Source organism: Hippichthys cyanospilos, chromosome 13 (assembly GCF_059441005.1).
Source record: "Hippichthys cyanospilos isolate Australia breed blue-spotted pipefish chromosome 13, RoL_Hcya_1.0, whole genome shotgun sequence".
In the NCBI taxonomy this organism is placed as follows: Eukaryota; Metazoa; Chordata; class Actinopteri; order Syngnathiformes; family Syngnathidae; genus Hippichthys; species Hippichthys cyanospilos.
In genome coordinates, this window is record NC_142381.1 from 7,791,706 (window position 1) to 7,815,250 (window position 23,545).

Consider the following 23,545-nt stretch of genomic DNA (forward strand, 5'->3'; position numbering starts at 1 on the left):
TCATAGCCCGGTAGGTTCCTGTTGTGGGTGGGAGGGCAAGTTCAGTAGCAGAAAGAAAATGTGAGAATGAAGGAGCTTGTGAGAGTTGTCGTGGGAGTTGAGTTGGTGAATTTAACTTAAAAAAAAAGGCCACTTTTCATAAATGTATAGAAATATGCTTTTTTCGTAAGAATGAGCTTGCTTACTAATGTAGCCAGCCATAGCAACAAAGATGTTAATGCAGGAAGCAATATCATTTTGCCAAACTCAACAACACCCTGTGTTTGAGTGACTCTGAGACACACTGGCTGAACGATGTTTTATTTCAAGTTCATTTGGCGAGTGCCTAAAGAAAACTCGAAGTTGCGGCTAGAAATTGGGACCAGTCTCAAATATAGTAGAAGGTAAATTGTCACAACTGATTAAGTTAAGTGTGATAAATCTAAATAATCCAAATCTTTATCTGCCACAATAATACAATAAATCGACATCGACAGGTTTTACATTTTTCCTCCAAAATCTTGCGCTTATAATTTGGGGTTTAATGGGAAGTTTTCAGACTTTGTCACAATGCTCCACATACATGTATTGCCATTGTTTATATTACTTCTACTGTATTGTATGTGGGTAAATTTTATAGGTCACTAACAAAGCTTCTGAAAGTTTTTCTTTAAAGGACCTCATAAAAGTTAAAAATATTTCTAAATGCGACAAAAATGTGAGACATTTTGTGTATTTTTAGTCATGTATTTGTGAGATATTTCTTTTCTGGGTCTCCTTATGATAAATGCACCAGCTACATGTCATGTCAGAGTGAAACTGTCTTTGGGAACCGAATTGTTTTATTTGAAAGTTATCAGACATACTCTCTTGAACAAGTTCATCTTGAAAGAACCCTGGAAATAGCTTTTTGATTGATTTTTTGTTGCCAATTGGAAACAACAAATGATACAGATTCAAGAGGATTACAAATTGTTGAATTCATGATGCAGGAGCAGAACCAGTTTAGACAGTCAGGCGGGCTGTGGAGGACTCTCCAGCTTGAGAAATGAAAGAACACTTGATTGTGCCAACTATTGCTCATGAGGGGGAGCAGTTGGCCAGAGGCCCATTTCTTTATCTAAAAAATGTCAGGGGTGAATAGAAAAATCTGACTGGCACAAGAGTGGATCGCAAGGGGATAAACCAATATAAACTACCAGTATATTCACACAATTGTATTAATGTAGAGAATACCAAATGTAGGGTGTTTGGCATTCAGTAGACGTTTCATGTTAATTTCGGACATTTTGCATGGGGAAAAATGGATTATACTAATTTCATCAAGCACTTACCGAAAGCTACTGAAGAGGGGAAAAATGCAAAAGTCTCTCTGCTTTACAAACATTTGTTTTAATGTATGGTACTCAATTACACATTTATGTTATTTTTAAATTGCTTCTAAATGTGTATGGTATCAGTAAAGTGTGACAGTTGCACAGTATAATTGGCCTTTACATTGTGTGACTACATTGTTGACTTCAGTGTTTGTATACCACTTAAAAAGTCTCAACAGGCCATGGCTGATAAAACAGAGGAACCATTTCTGTCTGGGGTTGGCGATTTACGGTTCTTTAGGTTAGTCACAGGGACTCTTTCAAGATGAACTCAACCAAGAGATTTTATCTGACGGCAACAAAAAAACAGACCCCAAAACCAGTTGCTTAACTTAGGAACGCCAAGCCCAAAAAGATGTGGCCTTTGTCTCAGGGGTTTTGTCGATTTATGACCAAATTTGAATCACATGTACTGAACAGGTGGGTAACACCAATTGCAATTAAGTTGCAATTTCCCCATCACTCGCACACTTGCTCTGACCGTCAACATGGCTCAACAAGGACATGTGATGGGAGGGTGGCTCTTGAACTGGTTTACAGTAAATGCAGGACCAGAGTGCTGGCTGCCTTACCAAGGTTCATTGCCCTCTTGTGCTAAAATGTCAAACCCAGTCATCCGAACACGTCAGCGTTCCCCTGGCTCCCAGAGCTCTCGCCATTGCTCACGTCAGAGTGTGCACATGGGCCTCTTGTGGTCGTGCAATAAAGGCAAATCCCTCCGTGAGCCCAAGTAAATACTCTTTAAACGGGAGTGTCAGCCATAAAACAAGCTTGTTTTGTATTTGCTGACTCTGCGAATTCTAATGCTGATAGTTTTAGGATAAGGCAATAATATCTTTATATCAATGTATAGCAATATGAAGTGAAACGATGAACGTATCACAATATGACGTTTCCAAAATATCGCACATTAATTTTAAGACTCCTTATTTTCCTTATATTTCGTTATAACAAAGTATTCAATAATTAAAGTGGAACCATCCATTTCTTGGTTTTCGTCATCTTTATGTTTCCAACACAAGTGACGTCACAGATATGGCGTGTTTAGCTTATGGTTAGAGCTGAGTTAGATCCGGAGATACAATTGATGTCAGATAAATGAGTCAGCAATCAAGACAAAGTCGAGTACGTAGTTTTTCACAATAAGATGGTAAAATCGTCTATCTGGAAAATTTCAGCCTTAAAAAGAGAATGACTGACAGTAGCATTGTTAATAAAGTACATGTATGTTCAAGCGGCGATGAACCACTTTGAAACCATACATGCAATGTTTCCATACAGCCAAGCACGTCCAATAATATGGAAATGAAAAAAAGTGCTACTGGCAGCAGTCAACCATCCATAACGGACATGTTTTCAAACAATTCAACGGAGTATGATTGCAAGTCAGCAAAAGCCCAGGAGCTGACCAATAAGGTAAACAAAATTCTCCATTCCATCATTTCTATATTTATTTACTATCACATTTCCCATGGTGAAGGACATGCTTGAAAAAAAAAGGGGACATGCTGCTATTTCTTAGAAAAAAATGTTCACTGCTTCTGAAAAAGTCATAAATAGAATTTCTCTATTCAAATGATTTCTCATTTTTTTTCTAGTTGTTATTAATATATATGCCATCAGCATCCTGTGACATGAGCCACATACCTTTTGAAAGAAGTAAATTCAAAAAGAATATCAAAGCAATTCCTCAGTGTGTCCTCAGCGCTCTTTTGAGAGCTCTTTCTTTCTTGGATGATTTCAAGAGATTTGGAGATTTCAAAATCAATACCGAATATGCTTTATATATGTATTCATTTTATTCAGACGCCCGATCAAACATTGATATCACTTTTTTTTTTTAATTAATGCAAGCCAAAACTATTTTAAAACAAATCTGCACAGCTCAGCTTGCAAACGTCACATGACAACTTAGAAGACAAGTAAATGAAGTGCACTTATATAGTGTTTGGTTGTTGCCTGAGCATTTTCAGTTGACAGCAAGTGGTAATGTGGCCATCCTTTAAGGTGGACTTTATTGCTTAGTTTATATTCCTCAAACACAACAAGAATTGGAATGCAGCATTTCGACTTTTATATTATGGGGTTGAATTGAATCAATACAGTATATAGTTGACATGTGGTATTTTTTAATTTTTTTTTAGACTGCTCATGCATCAAACCGTTTTAGAAAGCCTTTGTGCCAACTATCAACATTTAAAAATATATTTTGTGTATTCATGGTCATCTTAAAAGAAACTTTCATCTGCATAAACGATGTAAAAATCAATGTAAAGCTTTTCAATGTTTTTAGACAGTCGATGTGTCAAAGAGTAGTTTAGCCATGTTACCATTTCTTCTCATTTATTTTGAGCTGAAAATGAATTCTGCAGTAACGTCGCAGTTCATAAATAAAAGATGATAAATGAGAATGTCCTCCCAGCAGTATCCACATAGTACAGTATATATATAAAACAGCACTTTAAAGCAAAGCCCAGGATACATTTTCATTTGGCTGCCTTAGTTGACCCCACAGAAAAAACAGCTGTCTACTTTGGATGAAATGATTTTGCAAGCGTACTTACAGATGTTTATGCAGATGCAATCAGGCTTGAAGGATTATGTAAAAATGGTGATTTGCACTGGAGCGGGGCATTTAATGAGGTTTTATGTTCGAGATAACCTTGTTTTGTGACACACTATCCCTCATAACTGAATTCCAAGCTATGTATACCTCGAGTGTGTCTTGTGTCCATTGTTACAAAGTAAGTTTCACTTGGCAGCATGAAATTTGGCTGGCATGTTTTTTCATGAGCATACCGATTGAAATGAAGACATGCCTGAAAACGCACATTTTGGTTTGAAGTGACTACTTTTACACACGGATGAGATTGTTCTGATTACTACCACATTTGAACCACCTATAAATGTCTAACTATGGCTGTCAAGTTAAAGTGTTAACTGTGGAGACTAATTACAAGTTTTTAAAGTGGTAAAAAAAAGCTCAGTTATATTTATCATAAATGATGGCCTACAGTGTACTTTTTAACCACGTTTTGTAAACCTTTAATGTGATGCGGTTTATTCATGAATTATTATTGCAGCACTTCAAGCAGTCAATACATTCCCCTAGTCTTGTCACATCTGACAAATGAAATTAACACAAACGCATCACAGTTGCGATTTTACGTAAATTCCAAGATGTTACCCAAGTAAATATCTGTTACGAGCCTCATAGAAAATTGTTGCTGAAAATGTGATTAATCTCTAATTATCGAAAGTTATACTCTAATTTTTGTTTTTCTCATTGCTTGTTGGTGTAGAGTTGCATGGAGAAATTTGACCAAAAGATTATTTTTATGAGATTTTCAGTGATGATAAGCTTTTGTCACTTACCTGCTCTAGGTAAGTGTAACTCCATATCTTTCCGTCAGCAAACACCCGAGACACCACACGTCCCTGTGTGTCGTAGCCCATCTTCTCCGTTGTTGGACCCCTCTGCAAAGTGCTAATCTGTCCGCTGCTGGTACGACTCACGTTGACTGGCAGCAGCTTACTGCTGGGCACCCACAGCACAGGATGCCCAGCGGTGTCATATATAATCTTCAGAAGAAATTTCCTGTGGTCATCATAAATCTTCTCTGTCCTGAGGGTGCGGTCGTAATCAACAGAGAGTATGTTGCGTCCATTCACCTGTTGGGCAGTAACCAGAGTAGTGTCGGTCGGGTTAGATCTGGACATGCATTTGATTGTGTGTAAAATCGAGAGGTGGGAAAAAGTCACAGAATAAGTCCAAGTCATTAGCGGTAACAGTAGTAGCGGGTAGTAATGCTTTACATTTACTCCATTTTATTTAGCCAAGAATAAGAAGTGAAAATTGCCTTAGCATGCCACATTAAGCTAATGTTAACATTTAGGTAGGGATGTACCATTTATAAACCTGGATGATTGTCGCTGATATTCGTTAAATGTAATCAAGACATCAAGCTCCACAGCTCAAACCGAGTCTCATAAATACCAACAAAGTCAAGTACAGTATTTCCAAAATTTTGGCTGTCCATTCCTAAAACCAAGGTATTACTCGACTCGAATCCCGCACATCCTGTAGAAGCAAACGTACCCTCAGCTTGCGTCCAAACACGATGACCTTTCCTCGAGCTTGCTCTTTGCGGAAGCGCCACTCCACCAGGTTCTGCCCGCTTTCGCCCGGCAAGCTCATGTTGCGCCTAGCCACCGTCGGGTTGGCGGCTCCGGCCAGAATGTGAGGCTCGGTCTGGTAGTGCGTGTCCATCCCATTGGCGTAGGTGACTCGCAATGAGTTGTCAAAGCCCACCTGGTAGCTGCTTTTGCACTGGTCTGGAGAGAAAAATAAAGTTTCATGACACAATAAGAGAGATGGGGCCTCAATCTTTGATAAGGAATGTGTTGTACTTTCTTGAATTCTTCAACTGCGTATTTGTCAAATAATTGATGCAGCCCAACGTAACTGTAAAACAACTCAACTGTTTCAGCCACAGTGCAGCCACGGCGTAATTGGGGAGTAAAAAAGGAAAGCCAACTTTGAGCACTGTTGGGCGGATACCAGTAGTTAGCAATGCTGTCCGAGATTTAAGAAATTAGATGGAGGCAGATGCTGCCAACTTTTATATTGAGGAATAAAAGCCTTTTATTAAGGATAGACCATGCGCCTGTTACCGCTAAGTTAGACCCAAATGACCAGACCTAAGTGAGAATATACGTGTATAGAACTGGAACCCTGAGCAATGTAAGATAGACGAACGGACCATCTGGCCATTAAGCAACAGGATGCCGTTTCATACGAGGCTGATGTGTTGGGTGACAACCTAATCCAGCCCACCAAGTGTCTCATCGTTTATGCTGACATCTGTCTGCAATGATACACGACTGCAGCTCACTCCGGCGACCCTTCGCACACACTGACAAATCACTCACCCAAGGAGAGAGAGGGTGTACTGGGAGTGGCTGCAAGAGGTGTTGGTGATGACGTAAAGTACAACTTACTGGTCTCCACTGGTCTCAACATTGGTTGAACCACGATGGTAGCTATACAGAGACATTGCTGTCCCTCATCAATACATGATATTGTGGCTTGTAGGTCTTTGAACTGCAGGAGGTCTTCATACCAGAGGTTATTTGGACTATAGGGGCCTTTTGACCGCAAGCTTTCTTGAACCTGTAACCCTCTGGTTCCCAAACCCTATCACCAAAAGCAAGTACTCTGGGAATACCAAAGGCCCTTCAAGTAGCAGAATCACAGAATACTGAAACTTATGACGTATGATTCTACCCCTGCGTGCTTTGATTGACGAACAGTTACAAAAACTCCAGTTACTCCAGTCAACCCTGGACTTGTCACTACTCAGTAACCAAGACTTAATCCATTTTACGCTGCTAATTCTTTACAGTGTCATGTGTGAGCTGGAGTCTACCCAAGCTGACTTCATGCAAGAAGTGAGGTACACCCTGGACTGGTCCCCGATGAACAAACGTTTGCAATCAGTGATGAATAACTCACCCTGGGAGAGGGTGTAGTAGGCGTGGATGCTGGAGGTGTTGGTGGTGATGCTGATTTCCTCGTCACTGAGGGAGCTCTCAATGTCCACAGTAAGGGCACTGTAGATGTCAGTGTAAAGGTTGTTCACCATGCCGGTGGGGAAGGTGACGTTCATGAGACGACCCTCACTGTCGTAGCTGGTTTGAAAAACAGATAGTAGTGGATGTTTTATTATACACCCCTGTTCTAACAGTGTGCCCTAACTTATCAAAATGAGCCAATTCCACCCTCACCCCTCTTATGGGGTGCTTGAATATGGAGTGAAATCCCAACCCAGGCTTGAAAACGTTATTAAAATCGCCTCTAGGACGAGCAAATTGAAATTATTGTTCAGAAGAATACATTACAACCCTGTTTATGCCGCAAGAAAAAGATATCAAAAAAGTTATAAAAGCAGTCAATAGTTTTTGATTTATTGATATTTTGTGGGGGTGGGGGATCTGTCTTGTAGCTCTTCTTTGAAACCTTAACCATGACTTGTAAGTTGTAACATTAGTTTGAAATCTTAAACCTAAACCCAGGCTTGCAACATGTTCTCTCAACATAATGGTATGAAGCTGTTCTCGGGTGTGCCAGTTGTGGGTAAATAAAATGGCGCTAAGTAAGTTTTGTGTAAACTTTGCGGCTAGTGGAAGCAGCAGCCAATTTTTTTCTTTTAATTTTCAATTGCTAAACAAACTAATCTGCTCCACTTGAAGGTGACTTCATTTGCATAATTAAATGAGTCTGCACAACCAGGGAGTCTTCACTTGTTTCATCTGGCGTTTCACGTAAACACATTTCAGCAAGCATAAATCAACCAACTCCATCTTGAAAGCCTAACTTAAATTCAATACTTTCATGAATCCCTTCTCTAAAGCCCTACACTTGCCTTGAAACTGAAAATACCAACTGAAAATTGTTACCCACAATTTGAAACCCTACTATCTTGGAACCTCACCCAAGCTTGTATCCACATTTTGAACACCTATGTCACGTGGAAGTGTCACTGTGTATGTTTGACAATAGGAAGGTGATGTGGGTTGTGGTTAACCTGGACATACATTTAAATCTAAAACCCGACTTCAAACCCTTATTTTGATGCCTTGATTCAACATGGATACTTTCCAACAGACAGCTTCGTACTTACTCGTAGAAGGTGGTCCATCCGATCTCCGAGGTCTTGGTGGCCAGCAGGCCGTTGTTGCCATGGTAGGTGAGCAGCACCAGCTCCTGTCCCTGTGCCGTGAGAGTCCTGAGCCCGCCGTTGGTGCCCATCGTCAGCCAAATCACCTGGTTGTCCGGGGCAACGATCCGCACCGGCATACGACTGGAGTCTCTGCGTATCCTCAGCGTGTTTCCGTTACTGTCCGTCACCGCAGTGATGTCATTCTCTGTGCTATAGCTGAAGGTATACTTAAAGTCTCCGGTGAGCAAGCTGGCCGTGTGCTGGTGCGTGCCGTTACCATCAAACACGTAGAGCTCCTGGGCGTCGGGCGACGCCACCTCGTAGCCATTGGAGATGGACACGGGCCCGTTACGAGACACGGCCCGAATGCGAATGTTACCCAGGTCGGCCACGTAAAGAGTCCCGTCCGGCGAGACCACCAGGGAGGATGGCGCATTGAGCCTTGCATCTTTGGCGTAGCCATCGCCCGCCTGGTAGCAGTCGCAGTTGGCGTCGTTCTTGCAGTCGCACTCCGAAGGCACCCCGGCCAAGTGCGTGATCTCACCGTCCACAGAGACCTTGCGGATGCGGCTCAGCTTCCTCTCGTCTGTCTCGGCGATGTAGATGGCGCCGTGGTAGGAGACAGCGATGGATGCGGCCGACTCCAGGGGCGTGAGCTGCGCCCGTTGGCCGCCGGACGGAAAGTTGCGCTCAGGCGCGGAGAGCGGGCAGTGAACAGGGCGTCCCACCGCAATGCTGACTTGGCCGTTGTCTGTGATGCGCAGCACAATGTTGTTGTCCAGCACGTAGAGGGAATTGTCCATTGGGCTCACCGCCAGGTCTGTGGGCCACTCCAGAATAACCTGATGTGCGCACAAACAAAAACATGTATATTTTTATATTTTAAAAAAAATGGTAACATTTATTTTTTGCTAACCGTTTTTACATAGAGGGTCCTTATCATAGAAATCAGCTTTTAATCATATTACAATATTATTTTCTCATAGTAAAAATCCCCAAAGTGTTATTTTTTTTTTCGTTGATCCATTTGAAAGAATTATTTGGCCATTCTGTGCCCTCAGCATTGGCCTGCACCGAGCAGATGAAAATGGCTTGCAAGGGCCTTCATAGACTGAGAACGAACATGAACGCCCTTGCACTGTCGCTACACTGCCTGTGCAGTGTTAAAACACGCCCACATCAAGCAGGCAGCCCGTGTTTTTTTTCTACTTTCTGTATCACACTAGAGCTGGAGTGAAGAGATTTTGCAAAGTTGGCCAAGTAAAGAAAATTTCATTAATTAGTTGTTTTTTTTTTTTTTAAATGTAGGACATCAAATCAAAGTGGTGAGAATATGTGTTTGAGGGCTCAGGGCTCAACAACCAGCAGGCGCTTGTGATCGTCATCATTTCACGGAGAACTGCATGGAGGAACTTGCCAATACAAGAGTGGATTTGCCAAATTACAAATGAAAGGTGGCACATTTCCCACAATTGCACGTGATGGAGAGGCCACAGCTGTAGGTACACTTTAGCTTCGTTGTATAGAAATGAACTATGTGCACTGGATGAATTTACACAGCATATTCATATTGTATAAAGACTGCTACTCGATAGGGCATTTTGCTTCTGCTACAAACCTTTTTATGTGTACTTCATTCGATGTGAAGTACTGTTTACATCTGCAATTGGATTTATTGATGTTGTAAAATTACAGTTATGCACATACGTTTACATACCCCAAGGTTATGTTGGCTTTTATATTTGTTATTTTTTTGTGGCCGGCAGTCTTAGAATGACATGATGAAAGGAGCATGGCAGCCACTCAATGAGAGGCACGGTTTCAGTCAGAGACATTTCACTTCCTAGTTAGAATTGTCACAGCCAAAACCTCTCATATTTCCAAAGGAATCGAATCACTCAATCTAAGGTAAGCTTTCAACATTTATATGCATATGTTGAACTGTGGAACATGATACAAGTCCTTAAAGTTTTAAAATCAGTTCCTTTCCTCTCATTAACCTGACCGGTCATATTATCGGATATTTTATTTTTATGTTGAAAACAAACAATACAAAGAACCAAAAAAGAAAACAAAAAACGATCACATCACTTAGGTATTACGTTTGGAAGGTGGATGGTAAATAAATTGTTAACTACAGTACTGCATGAACTGTTTTTTCAAAGACTAATTAGACCAATCAAATTGAAGTAAAATAAAATGACGGTAACGATGCAGCATTAAAAAATATTCACCTTGTGATGATATATCAACACATTAAAACAGGACCAGCAATCACAGTCAACATGTCAAAATGATTGGCCTGGCCTTCCAAAATGTGTCATTAAAGCTGACAGCGTGCTGATGAAATGTGTTTGATGATTAATAAAAACAATAACAACACAAAACTGATAGCCAAGCCAATTCTTTTCCTCTTGGATGCGTGACAAGCTTACGTTACGGTGTTATTGGCTCACCGCAAATGACTTTTCATTAATTGGCAGAGCGCGACCAGCTCCACTTTTGTCTCACGCCGTTTTAGAGCACCCACACAAGCGTCGATTGCTTTCTCGTCATTAGTCATTAAAGTGTTGTACGCAGCCGGTAAACAACCCCTCGCTTCAACTTCTATTCATGTGCCACTGTTGACGCTTCTGCTGTTGGCATCAATTGTTTTCATGCTTTAGATGGCTTTGTTGCTGCACTAAAATTTGTCTTTTTTTTTTTTGACACCTATTTTTCGTGGGCATGGTTGATGTCAATTTTGCCAAATCATGCGTATGGAACAAAGAATTAACTGATAAACAAACGGCAATAAAAAGAACCAGCTGGATCCAACTTGGCCCAGGCTTCTCCAACCAGACCCGCTCCAAAATTTCCATTTTCTTTTATTTTTTCCGCGGACGCGTTTTGTGGACAAGGGAGATAATTTTTGTGTAGACATTCGTACAAACAAACACCCTGATGCAAGCAGGCTGTAAGGGCAAACACCAACCAGACATGCATTACAGTGTTTAATTTTTGAGAAGTCATGCATACAAACAAACAAGAGAAAAAAGAAGAAGATACCCTACAAAATGCATAACAGTTAAAGAAAAAAAAAGGAAAATAGGAACCTTAGTTTTCTCTCTCTCAGCATTCCTCAGACCTCAATGCCGTTAATGCTCCAGTCAGACTTTTACCACAATTTTGTACCTCGATAAATTCTATAATTGTAAAATATTGCATGTAAACTATTCAAATATTTTGGATAATATACATATAACCCCACATCCTTTGTACATTGCAGAGTTTGAGAAAAAAAGGAAATTCAGCTCTGCAAGGTTTCTTTTTAGTAGTCCATCCACTTTATAATCCACTTTCCATGGGTTATGTCTCGGGAACTAGCAACAATAATGTAAAGAAAGCATTTTTCAAAAAAACAAGAGTGTTCTGAGCTGCAAACGGTGGGTCACTGTCCCAATTGCCCCGGATGCAAGTAGACTACAACACACTCCCCCAGATCAGACGCCATTTTTTTCTCTGCACCCATTTTTCAATGACACAGGTGATAGCAGTTTTCATTAATAATAAACAGCAAAGGTCAAGGTCAAGAATGAGAAACATAAGCACAATGGTTTTGTCCCACGCTAAGAATAAGTAACAATTTAGAATGTACTTTTGGAGGATCAAACCTATACAAGACATGCAAAAATGATCTAAGAAGATTTTTTTATTGAATTATTCATCATCCAAAGGTGTTTAAAGCATGACTTGTAATGTCATGGCCCCACATGACCCCCAACGGAAATGGACTGGAATTTTAAACTCTTTCAGAGCCAAGAAAGTCAAGAAAGCAATGTTAATAACCACATAACTCTCCATCATTTGGTCACAGCAGAGTTGAAGGAAAAAGAGGAAAATAGAAACTGCAGGTTTCAATCCCAGCAATCTTGCTACTTTGAAATAACTTTCTGCAGGTCAGGACTGTAGGAAGGCCGATGAACACGTACATTTCTATGCGGCAAAATCCTTTTCTGCCTCTTTATATTTCCTGCAATCGTCATCTGAAAAGCGGTAAAAAAAAAAATGTGGCACTGCTTCAGCAGAAGGTATTGTAACGATATGACCTATTGTGCCGAGCTAGCGAGGCCACTTTAAAATCATCTCATTGAAAAAGAGTTCCTTTTTTTTCATTTTTCGCTTAGTGGGGCTGCTTCATTACCGTGGATGCCCCGGCTCCACCGAGCTCTAATTCTGCTGCATTTCACATCAAAACCAAGCCCTACCTGAGTAATTACTCATCCCAGCACAGCATTCGCTGTGACTGAGAAGCTCACGGCGACAACAAACACTTCACGGCCTCTCCTTCAAGCGCATATTTTCTGCCGGCTACTTTTTGTTTTCCTTCCTTCAGGAGAATGATGACGCTTGTTTACTTGAGAAGCAAAGTGTAAGGAGAAAGCTTTTTCCTGACTCTCCTCGCTCCAAGTGGCTGATAATTGAGTTCTCTTGTCCAACTCACTAATAATGTGGCTGCACACAGAAATGCACTTTTAAGCTATTATTCCCCCATGTATAATTCAGGATAATTTAAGATCTCCCCCAAAATAAAACAGCTTTCACATTTATACAACAGCAATCAGAAATAGTTACATTACATCAAAATTGTACATGATCTTCGTCAGACTTGAGACATTCTTTCAATAATGAAAGGATATATTATTATATTCAACTCCAGTGGTTCTCAACCTTTTTTCAATGATTTACCCCCTGTGACATATGTTTTCAGCCAAGTACTCCTGAACGAGTGCAAAGCATTTTGGGGTTAAAAAAAATAAACCAACACAAACTTAACATGCCCGTGTTAGACATCAGTGTAAAACCCTTTCAAATTTCATTTGTATTGGTCCACAAAAACTGATTAAAATAAAGTGTCCTCTTTTCAGTCATTGAAGAAATCTGTTAACCAAAAAGATTATTTAATTCAAAATTAAATATTTTTTCCAACAGTAATCCATATACAGCGTCAGACCTGTTCTAAAAAAAAAAAAAATATATATATATATATATATATATATATATATATATATATATATATATATATATATATATATATATATATATATATATTTGTCCACAAAAATATTAAACAAAAATCATCCAGTTTTGGGTTACAGTGGAGATCTGTTCACAAAAATAAATCATTAAATTTAGTATTAATGAATATTTATTCCCCCAAAAATAATGAAAAAAAAAAGAAAAAATAACTAATTATAAAATATTTGTCCACAGAACATTATTAAACTTTTGAGATCATAGTAGAGCTGTGTTCACAAAAAAATCATCAGTTTGGGGGAATCTGGTATGAAAATATATCTTTAAATCAGCGTAAATTGGATTTTTTTTCTTTGATTATTTTTTTTTCCAGTTTTTAAAATGTTTTCTTTTTACTGAGCAGACTGCACAAAAGCATGCAGAAATATTCAGACTCATTTTTTCAAATGCTGCTGCAGCTTACCTCTTACTGAATACATTAATAAAATGTATCTAGCTTGTGTTTTCTAGCCTATGGGGTGTGGCACAATTTTTATGCAGTGTTTATAAACTGCCTTTGTCGTATCTGCCAATATTTAGCCATCTTTTTCAAACTTTTCAAACACCAACTGAAAATGTTGCAACAAAGGTGATTTGAGTTTAATCAGAACATTCTGTATTTTTTCTGTAGGGAAGCCCAGTCCCTTCTTCTATGGAAACGGTAGATTAAATAGATTTTAAACAAATCTATTTCTATAAATTTTGCTCCAAGTGATGTCAAATCCACAGGAGCAATGATGCTGCTAGTGTGTCACTGTAATTACCCCTGAAAAATATTTCATCCCGCATCGGTGACTTGAATTGACAGGCTACTGTTCTGTTTCCGTGTATCAAATAATTGATCAAATGCTTCCACACACCCCCTGCAATGTGCTCATACGGTAGTAATTGGCGCATTGAATCAGTAGTTCCATGGATGTTCGGGATGTCCCACTGTGTGAGTGGTCATTAAACACATCACGATTCAACTGCTGAGCGCGAATACAGTACTTCCTTTCTTTTGCATTTGCAAAAACCTGCTTAAAAAACTGAAGATCAAAAAATTGTGTTCAAGAGAGCAAGCAAATAATGGTGCACCACTTTCACTCGGAGTGCGCGCTTTCCACAGTTAATTACAATGGCAGCAGGAAGACGAGTCACGTAAGCAATTACAGCACGACGTGCTCCATGGAACAACTTCAAAATAAAAGCATTTGTGTGCTTATACTATTTGAAATGGTAAGTTTTTTTTTTTTTTTTTTGGAATGGCTTTTTCATCGCATTGGCAGCATGTTTTACTGTCATGCAGAACATTAACAAGTCGAGCATTCTCCTGTGTACTCCATTCCACTTCAAGCCCAATAAGCCAAAAAATAGATCTCATGCTCTGCAATGATGAGAAATCTTATTACGTACCAATCTCTCGAAGAGCTCTTTCCATTTCTTTTTTTATTTTAGAAAATTCCACAAACGTAGCAGCCACTTATACAAGACATACGCGTTCCACCAAAATGTAATTTTTGCTCCATTAAAGGCTCAATTACACCACCATGTTTTATCATTTTTATCTGTATTGTATTTTGTATATACTTTGTATTGTGACAAATTTTCATGTTTTTAAGAATCTTGTCACATTGCCAGAAGTACGATTCCTATCATTATCCTTTTTTTTGCTGTACTTTCTGATACTTTGTAATATTCAACACTGTCTGTTTACATACTATGCTCATGTCATTTTTACAAACATTACAATTATAATAAGCGTGTATTTAAAGTGCTTGTCATAAATTGTGCCCACTCTGTGTGTCTGTGACAGTATGCACACACATATTACGGTTACTGTGTGAGTTACCTGACTGACATCCATGCTGTTGTCGCAGGTCAGCGGTCGCGCCGACGTCAAGTCGTTAGAGCCCAGAAAGGTGGAAATAATGCCGTTCTGGTCCAACTTGCGGATGGTGGTGCCATCCACGAAGTAAATCAGGCCATTCTTGTCAACGGCGATGCCTGCAAGTCAGGTCAAGTACGTTGAGATAACAGGGTTGAAAGGCCACGGATCGCCTCGCACGAGTCAGTGGAGACGACGCGGCGGATTACATGTGTTGAGCTTGCCTCCCCATTATTCAGGTCACTGGAAAAAAGCACGTCATCAATAATTCACTGGATGCTTTTCTGCTTTTAAATAATTTCTAAGGCAGAAGTGGCAAAAGCTGTAGTCATAGCGTTGCGTACATACTGTATGTACCCTTGTCAGCCCGGCTAAAAAGCTCTCCCATCGGGGAAAGAGATTCTGAGTGCATTTGGAAGATTTTGTCTTGGGTGAAAGCCATAAAGCGGAGCAAAGCCTGCTTTTGGTCTTATTTATAAAGCTTGAGAATATGCATATTTTTGCCTTTGACTGAGTTATAACAAGCTACGGCACTTCATCTATTCATATAACTCATTCTGAGCTGTTATTCAATAGGTGAAGGTCATACAATGCACCAAATTTGCTGTGGTTATCTTGGAAAGACGAGGCCTGCAGCACATACAGGCGCGGCAGAACACTGTAATGTTCCACAAGTGGAATAGTGCGAAAAAAAAGAAAGAAAAAAGCTTTATACTCTATATATATTTATATGTGGTGTATACTGTATATATACTCTCTCTCTCTCTAATATATATATATATATATATATATATATATATATATATATATATATATATATATATATATATATATATATATATATATATATATATGTATGTACACCAGTTATGTTTTGCGTGGTTTGTTCGCGACCCAGTTTAATTAGTCCAAGGAAGTCATAGGCTAATTCTTCGTCACTGTAAAGTGATAGCATAAACAATCTCTTTCACACCTTCATGAGAATGCCAGGCAGCCCCAACAGCCAGTCCAAGCTGCCTCAGTAAATAAATAGGAAAACATGGAACACGCATGCTTAAGCGCATTAAGGGGGACAAGAAAACTAATACAGAGATTGGGTTGTTCCTGTAGTTATTTTTGCGACTAAGCAAGAGGGTGATCTATTGCTTCTGGACCAGCTTGTTTGTTAGAAATGTTGTGCTACATTCACATGCTCTTTTCATACATAGTCTACATCCTGAAATTTTTCGCCTTCATATCAAATGTACCTGTTTTTTCAGCTAGCTGAGGGCCACCTTTAAGTGTGGATCAAGCCACAGCACATCTTGGACCCACTTTTCAGAAACCTCGAAATATTTTATATATATATATATATATATATATATATATATATATATATATATATATATATATATATATATATATATATATATATATATATATATATATATATATACACACACACACACACACACACATTTTTACGATATAGTATTATGTGAAGAATGGTAGTAGTAGGGTCAAATTGTATATTTGTATTTAATCATAGTTGACATGGAAGGACTATCCGTCGTTATCATGGGCCAATAATATAATGGTGGAGGTCAGAAACGTGTGCCGTATGCTTATGTTTGGTGTTATTCTTGCTTTAGGGATTTTTATTTGCATTTGACTTCTTTGCCCCGTTGTTTTGTATTGACAGTACTATTTCTTTGCACCACATCTCTGAGGTGGATCGCGGTTTGTAGAAGCTTGAATTCCGTCTTTCAAAGGAGCTTTTATAAGGTGAACACGTTCGACTCAAAAGAATCCTTGGGAGAATTCGCCGCTTCGTTTGACCGTGTGAGAGTCCCAGACTGATGAAGAGTGTCACATCTGAGCAGAGTTCATCAAAATGTCTCAGAGAAAGATGGAGGGAGTGTGGGAAACACGCAGGAAAAAAAAAAAAGCCATCTGCTGTCTCTTCTGCGGTCTCGGCTTCCACCCACTCCATCATTACAGACTTTCTCGCCCAGGCTGAAAGGCTCGCATCGAGCGCAGTTGGCGTTGGGAGCCGGTGGTGGCGACAGCAAAAACAACGTCTTTTGGTTTGGGCTTTTCATCTTGAGGAATTTATCGAAAAGTGAACAATCACAGCGCAAATGGCACAAATGGACCGCCTCAGACAAAAGGTTGTATTCGGTGAGAACTTTATGGACAGGGTTTGCGCAGCAACAACATGAAAACAAAATAATAATTTGGAACCTTGAACAAAGAAACAGAGCCAAAGGTCATTTGCACTATGATGTGCTGTAATTGCAACACAAACACAACACAACACAAAACAAAAAAAAGTCTTGGCTCGAGTCTAGATAATTATTAATTTCCTATACTCCTCTGCTAAAGTACTGGAACACTGAGATCAACTGGTTTATTAATGGGTTTGCTGCACTCTTAATTTCTCAAACACTGACATCTTGTGACATTTTTCCAAAATATATTTTGGTTTAAATTGACATAATTAAGAGAAAAGAGACAAAGTACTTCAATGGGCTTTCTAACTGTTAAAAGTCTGAAACCCTGATTGGTGAAGGATTCATTTCAAGTGGAGGATGTCTATTTGAACAATGTTAAATTCCTGCTTAGAAAGGTCTTTCAGTGGTACACTTTTAAATGGCTTCGTTAAAACGTAAACGCCTGTAAGGCCAAAGCTCTGTGGCGCAATGATTTTTACATTGTGCCATATCTGTGATCAGGCCCTTTTTTGGTAACATATCAAAAAATGTCACTCTTTAGTACAAAAAGCACGGGCTCTAAAGTGCATGGTGACATCTATAAGCTTCTAGCTAATTAACATGACGCATAAATCCATCTGTAGAGTAAAAAGTACTGTGTTACAACACCTTTGGGCCCAGTGAGCGAGGCGTCTGGAGCTTTGCCACCGTCCCCGCAATGATTCTCGTCGAAAGGCAAGCAGTGTTCTCCGGTCCCGGCTACAACCTCAGCATTGGCCTGGAGGTCCTTCATTCCGGAGAGACTTTTCGGCCGGTAGATTCGCCGCGAGTTGGTGTCCGACACATACAGCTGACCAGTGACTGGGTCGGTGGCCAGATAGTAGCGGTGTGCTGGGTTGTTGCTGCATTCAAGAGAAGGCCATATTATTATTCATATTTTTGTTTCAAATCAGTGGTGCTCTGACACATGGGTGTTATTTGTTCTCTGAATTGGGTCACATCTCAAAGGACTTTATCACATTTTTCACCATTCAAATACATAGAAATAGTGTGAACCCGTAGCAGCTAAAAAAAACAACAACAAAAAAACAGCAACGTATTGTTTGCAATGTTTTTGTTCATAAGAAAAAATTGCATATATATATATATATATATATATAATATATATATATATATATATATATATATGTATGTGTATATATATATATATATATATATATATATATATATATATATATATATATATATATATATATATAATTTTTGTATTTGTTTACATTACTTGCATTTTCATTGTATTTAGTGAAACTCAGTTGTAATGTGATTTTACTTAATTTTATATTTAAAAAAGACAGAATGATTCCCTGAGACGAATACATGTGATTGATTATCAAAACTATTGAAAATAAAAGGTCAAACTGATAATATTTCTATTTCTACACGTGATATGCAACAATTTCAACAACAATAACTTGTGCGTCTTTGTACAACTTTCTTCTCACAGGCTATGAATCATTTCAGGCTTGATTGTATCTTTTCACGAGGCAACCTGCATTTTCCAAAGCATTTTCATCAACCATTGCAAACAAGATGCCATTTTTTTTTACTCTCTCCATCAGTGGTAATTAGACGGTAATTGGCCTACTCTAATTATACATGTGGTAATCACTGGGGTGCCAAAGGAATGGCAAAAAAAAAGGGAGAGCTTTATTTATGTGATGATGATCGTCATCATGGTGATGTTGCTTTTAATGAGCATGCACTAAAAAAAATAACACACCTACCTGTGTCTAAAGTCTTTATTTCTACAGGAAAAAAAGGAATAGAGAAACAAAAGATCAGAAGGTTTCCTATGAAAAAAAAAGACATTTTAAAACATTTTCCCCATAAAAGAGTTTCAAGGTGTACTAAAACATATTTAGTTTTAATTAACCATTTTTGTTCAGGAGGTGATCTTCTGCTCACATGATAAACCTGATTTAAATCCTCCCTTAGGTCGTCTGTGCCAAAGAGTAGTTGACGCGAATGCTTGGATTCAAGATAAATATCCAGGTACTACTTGATACAGTGGTGCTATGGTCACTTAATTCTTCTCTTTAAAAATTGAAAAATGTCTCAAAGCAAAATTGACAATTGAAAATATTCATAATTTTTTAATGTTTTTTATGCCTATTCATAAAGACTGGAATGCTGTATTTTTTTTCAGCGGCTTAGATAGTGAAAGTCACCCCAAAGTCAGTTGTTCTGTGTTAAATCTCTGAATGACTGCAGCAATTACTCAAACTCCAGCAACACAACACCTCATTCAGGCCTCCCAAGCTGTTGTAAACCTAGCTCCTTCCAAATTGAATACACTTGAAAAACCGTTATAAAAAGCCGGGAAAACACCCTGTTTCCGATTTATATGCACATGATTTCCTCACAGGTACTTTTTGAAATGCTTTTTAGGCAACTTCACTGGGGCTTCTATACGGGAACCACATAATTTTACACATCGCTATTTTACATATCTGAATGATGATGACAGTTCACGATGAACACGGTCATCATCTTGCCAATTTGAGAGCAGCCAACTGTCCCTGACACGGCCTCAGCCAAGTTGGCGCCAGGTCTGCTAGCTACCAATTACGTGCCGGAGACAGGATGTCTTTCCTAATTACAAGGACGGAACGGGAAATGATTTGTTGATGGGCTTTTCTTTTTGACATGTAAAGTTAGACCAGCTAACTAGAGGTAAAGGTAAAGCGTAAACAATTACTAGGAGTTTTATCAAGCGAGTTAGTGCATTTATTTTGTATCGATTTCTACTTTGGTTAGTTTGGTGAAACTGTTCTTCACAATTCCTTGAGCAAGTACTAATCAATTTTAGTTATCCTTAGCTAGTTAGCCTGTTTGACGAATGTAAAGTTAAGGAAGCACAGGTGCAATATACAGCATCACTGGCTTGGAGCAAAACCCTAAACCGCCATCAGGAACTCCAAAAATGGCGCGTTTCTTCAACCATTAACATTGCATCATCAAATAAAACAGCTGGTTTTTCAAACTTTAGATTGATTAATATCTTTTTCTAATAACATAATGTAGCAAAAAATGTTTCACATATTGCCTAGCCATCTGTGTTTCCTACCTGAGCTCCATGATGCTAGTGACGTTGCCCGATGGGTAAATGCGTCGAATGTAGTTGAAGTCACCCACGTAGAGGCTGCCGTCGATTCCCCACGCCAAGGCAACGGGTGCCAGCAGCTTGTTGCCCTGCGCCTGGCCGTTGCAGCTGGGGCACGAGATGCTTCGGCGGCGACCATTTCCCATGATGGTGGTGATGACGGGCGGTTGCAGTGAGATGAACTGGTTCTCGCCGCTGCCTTTGTAGAGAATGCCTACAAAAAATAGATGAGACTGTGAGTCACTCTTTATACAATGCGGAGTACAGTGGACCCCCAGGTTACATTGTCCCTGGTTTAGGTTTTTTTCAGGTTACGAAGTGGAACATTGCGGGGTTTTTTTTGGTCCCATTTTTACATAAGTTTTCTCACTTACTGGCATCAACAACAAATACAAATTTCAAGCTTGATGGTCAGTGTGCTTGTCTGCTTTTGTTCGGCGTCACGGCGTCTTAAGTTGCTGGTCTGCTATTGGCAGCATCACGGTGTCCCTAAGATGCCGACATGCGAAAGACTTGATAAATATTTTTTATTAATGATGTTATTTCATTAGATACAGTACATGTATATAAGTATCACTTACTATTCTATTCTTTTACTAATGTTTACTATGTATATAAAATGTTGATGTTTTTACCTGGGGTTTTATACACATTAGCTAATTACCACAGGTTTCCATTTCCTGCCATATGACGATTTCGCCCTACGAACGGAACAAATTACCGTAGGCGAGGGTCATACGAATGGGAAGGTGTAATCGACCAAGATCGTACATTCTATACACGCATAATCATCAGCTCATGTGTCCGGGATAGCACAAAGCGTCTTTTGTCAGTAGTGATTGTGGAAAAAAACAAAACAAAACATGTCAAGGCAAACGCAAGAGATGGACTTTTCCTTGACTTTGTTCGCAAACTTTGATGCCGTCATGAAAGAAGCAGTGGTGTTGGAGGGGTGGGGAAGAATCATCGCGCCCAATCTGTCAAGCCTTCCACAATAGGAAGTTTGTGAAGTGAGTCAAAGCGGCTGGTGTCTCGCTTGGAGCACCACTCCTGCCAGCGCCGGGCCGCTTTTATCCCGCCATCCGTCGGCAAACGAGGCATCACACTTGTGCATTGTAGCGCCTGTGATCAACAGATAGACGCCATGTGTGTGATATGCTAATGAGCCCCCCCACTGCTACATGTCAGGATTTAACGTTAAAGTGGATGTCGCCGCATGCGCATGTGACGACGTACTGGAGACTAAATATAAAGAACAAAAAGCATATGACATCTGTTTTTCTGCCTCACATGTTTTCACACTTAATGCAATATCATACATCCATATAATCACTTGGGTTTTCCTTCCTTGTCATCATAGAGAAGCACCTGGGAAATGTTGGCAACACTGGCTCATACTTGACATGTAGACCAACCAATGCGTGAAGATGTAATGTCTTTTACGAAGACTGATCTGGTGAGTGGATGCTTTCGTGAGGAATGAAAGCTGCGGCCAGTAATGATTGACAAGTACACCGATACTTTAGTGATTATACAACAAAATAAGTGGCTTCAGTCATTTATTGTCTTTATTACATGCAGATGGAACTATTTATGTTGTCCTGCATTAGTCCCAAGTGCTGGCTGCAGTCTTTTGTTTGACCCATCAGGAATGGTGCTGCTTTTTTTTTTTTGTCAATCGCGAAATAATAGGAAAAAAACATTCAAAAATCAACGTCTGTCCTGTCCATCACTGACTTGCTCAACCATGGGATGTTCTTGAGTTCAGGTTGGCAGCTAGCCTTGCTATGGCTTACTACATTAGCATCTCTGCTGCTATTGTTCCCTGTGGCTGCAGTTGCAGCTGGGAGCTTTGCATTTATGTGGTAGGCTAAACTTGAGCTGTTTATGTCGTAAGCAAACTTCTTGCAAATAACTCATATCACTCTACCTTTAGGAAAGGTATTGTTAGGGCTTTTTTTTTTTTCAAAGCTAAATTTGACAGCCAATTAAGTGACAACGTCGGGGTGTAACTAACATTTGTTGTCCAACCCCCAACAATTCAAGCACAAGAAGCCTGATGCGTAGAAATAGATCTAATGAGGACATAGAAAGCATGAATTTAAAGTTTTTAAATCAGATTAATGGGATCAAAAACATAATGCTTTAACTATATAATGAATTGATTAATCTGTTATTTAATCTGTTTTTTTGACATCCGAAACAGAACTGTTCAATCAGACTGTCAAACTCAAGGCCAAATGTTGTTCGCCATGTCACGCTAATGTGTGCATTGACCACAAATTACTTTCCAATTCCCACAACGCATAGTGATTACGTTAGTCATCAAGTGATGGCACAGAGTATGATCTGGGTCAGCATTTTGACACCAAAGGCTGAGCTAAGCAATCCTGGTTCCGACCAGATAAACATGTGAGTGATTTGTTTTTTGTAAAATGCTACATCTGTCACAGACTGTATGTTCATAGCAGCTCACAGTAGTTGCTTGTTCTATTACTTTTCCCCTCTCAACTGTAAAAAATATATTTTCAACAGTTTAGTTAATGGACAGGGCTTAAGAGAAGCACGGATCACGGTTTCAGCGAGAAACCCAAAGAAAAGAGGTTGTGTGGTCACTCAGAGAGCTCAGAGTTCAGCTGTGAATCGTTTTGGCCTGCTGCCGCTTGTTTGTTTGTTTGAAGCAGCACATGTGCATCCATAATGCGTCTTTGCCCTCAGTCATATTAATATTTATCCTCGGTGTCGCCTGACTTTGCTCAATCCTCCACTGAATTATTCAGTCCTGCTTTTCTACATTTTGACATTTGAGATTTATGGCCGACGTGGGGTTTTTCCTTTTCTTTGTGGGAGGGGGAGGCAGCGGGGTTACGGTTCGATATCTCTCCCATCTTAGCCGGCACGAAGATGAATCCAAATATCAGTGATTGCCTCCACGGCCGCCTCCGTATCGATCCCTTAACGTTGTAAACTTTGACTAATGTCTTCACCCTCTGACATGTTCTGCAGATGCATTTTCTATTCCTCCCCACTCTGAGTCATTCTTCATTTCTGTGCCACTTCAAACATCTGCAGATATAGACCCCCTCCCTTCCCTCGACTCTCCTCTTCCTCCTCTTCCTCCTATCATCTCTGTCATACTCGATAAGGCAAATTGCTGGTGTCTGTTCTTTAGTCATGTCCTCCACTTCATT

General features: G+C 39.5%; 1 protein-coding gene across 2 annotated transcripts in view; it reads right to left on the bottom strand.

The window, feature by feature from the left end:
- Positions 1–23,545, bottom strand: part of LOC148413684 (teneurin-3) — a 181,423-nt gene that overhangs the window by 6,395 nt on the left and 151,483 nt on the right. For both annotated transcript variants that reach the window (XM_088431015.1, XM_088431014.1), the window contains 8 exons: positions 20,319–20,568; positions 18,976–18,996; positions 17,861–18,093; positions 14,964–15,118; positions 8,039–8,919; positions 6,871–7,046; positions 5,455–5,690; positions 4,731–5,027 (listed from right to left, as the gene is read on the bottom strand). In XM_088431015.1, the coding sequence (XP_088287141.1) occupies positions 4,731–5,027; positions 5,455–5,690; positions 6,871–7,046; positions 8,039–8,919; positions 14,964–15,118; positions 17,861–18,093; positions 18,976–18,996; positions 20,319–20,568 (2,249 nt within the window). The remainder of the gene's footprint in view (positions 1–4,730; positions 5,028–5,454; positions 5,691–6,870; positions 7,047–8,038; positions 8,920–14,963; positions 15,119–17,860; positions 18,094–18,975; positions 18,997–20,318; positions 20,569–23,545) is intronic.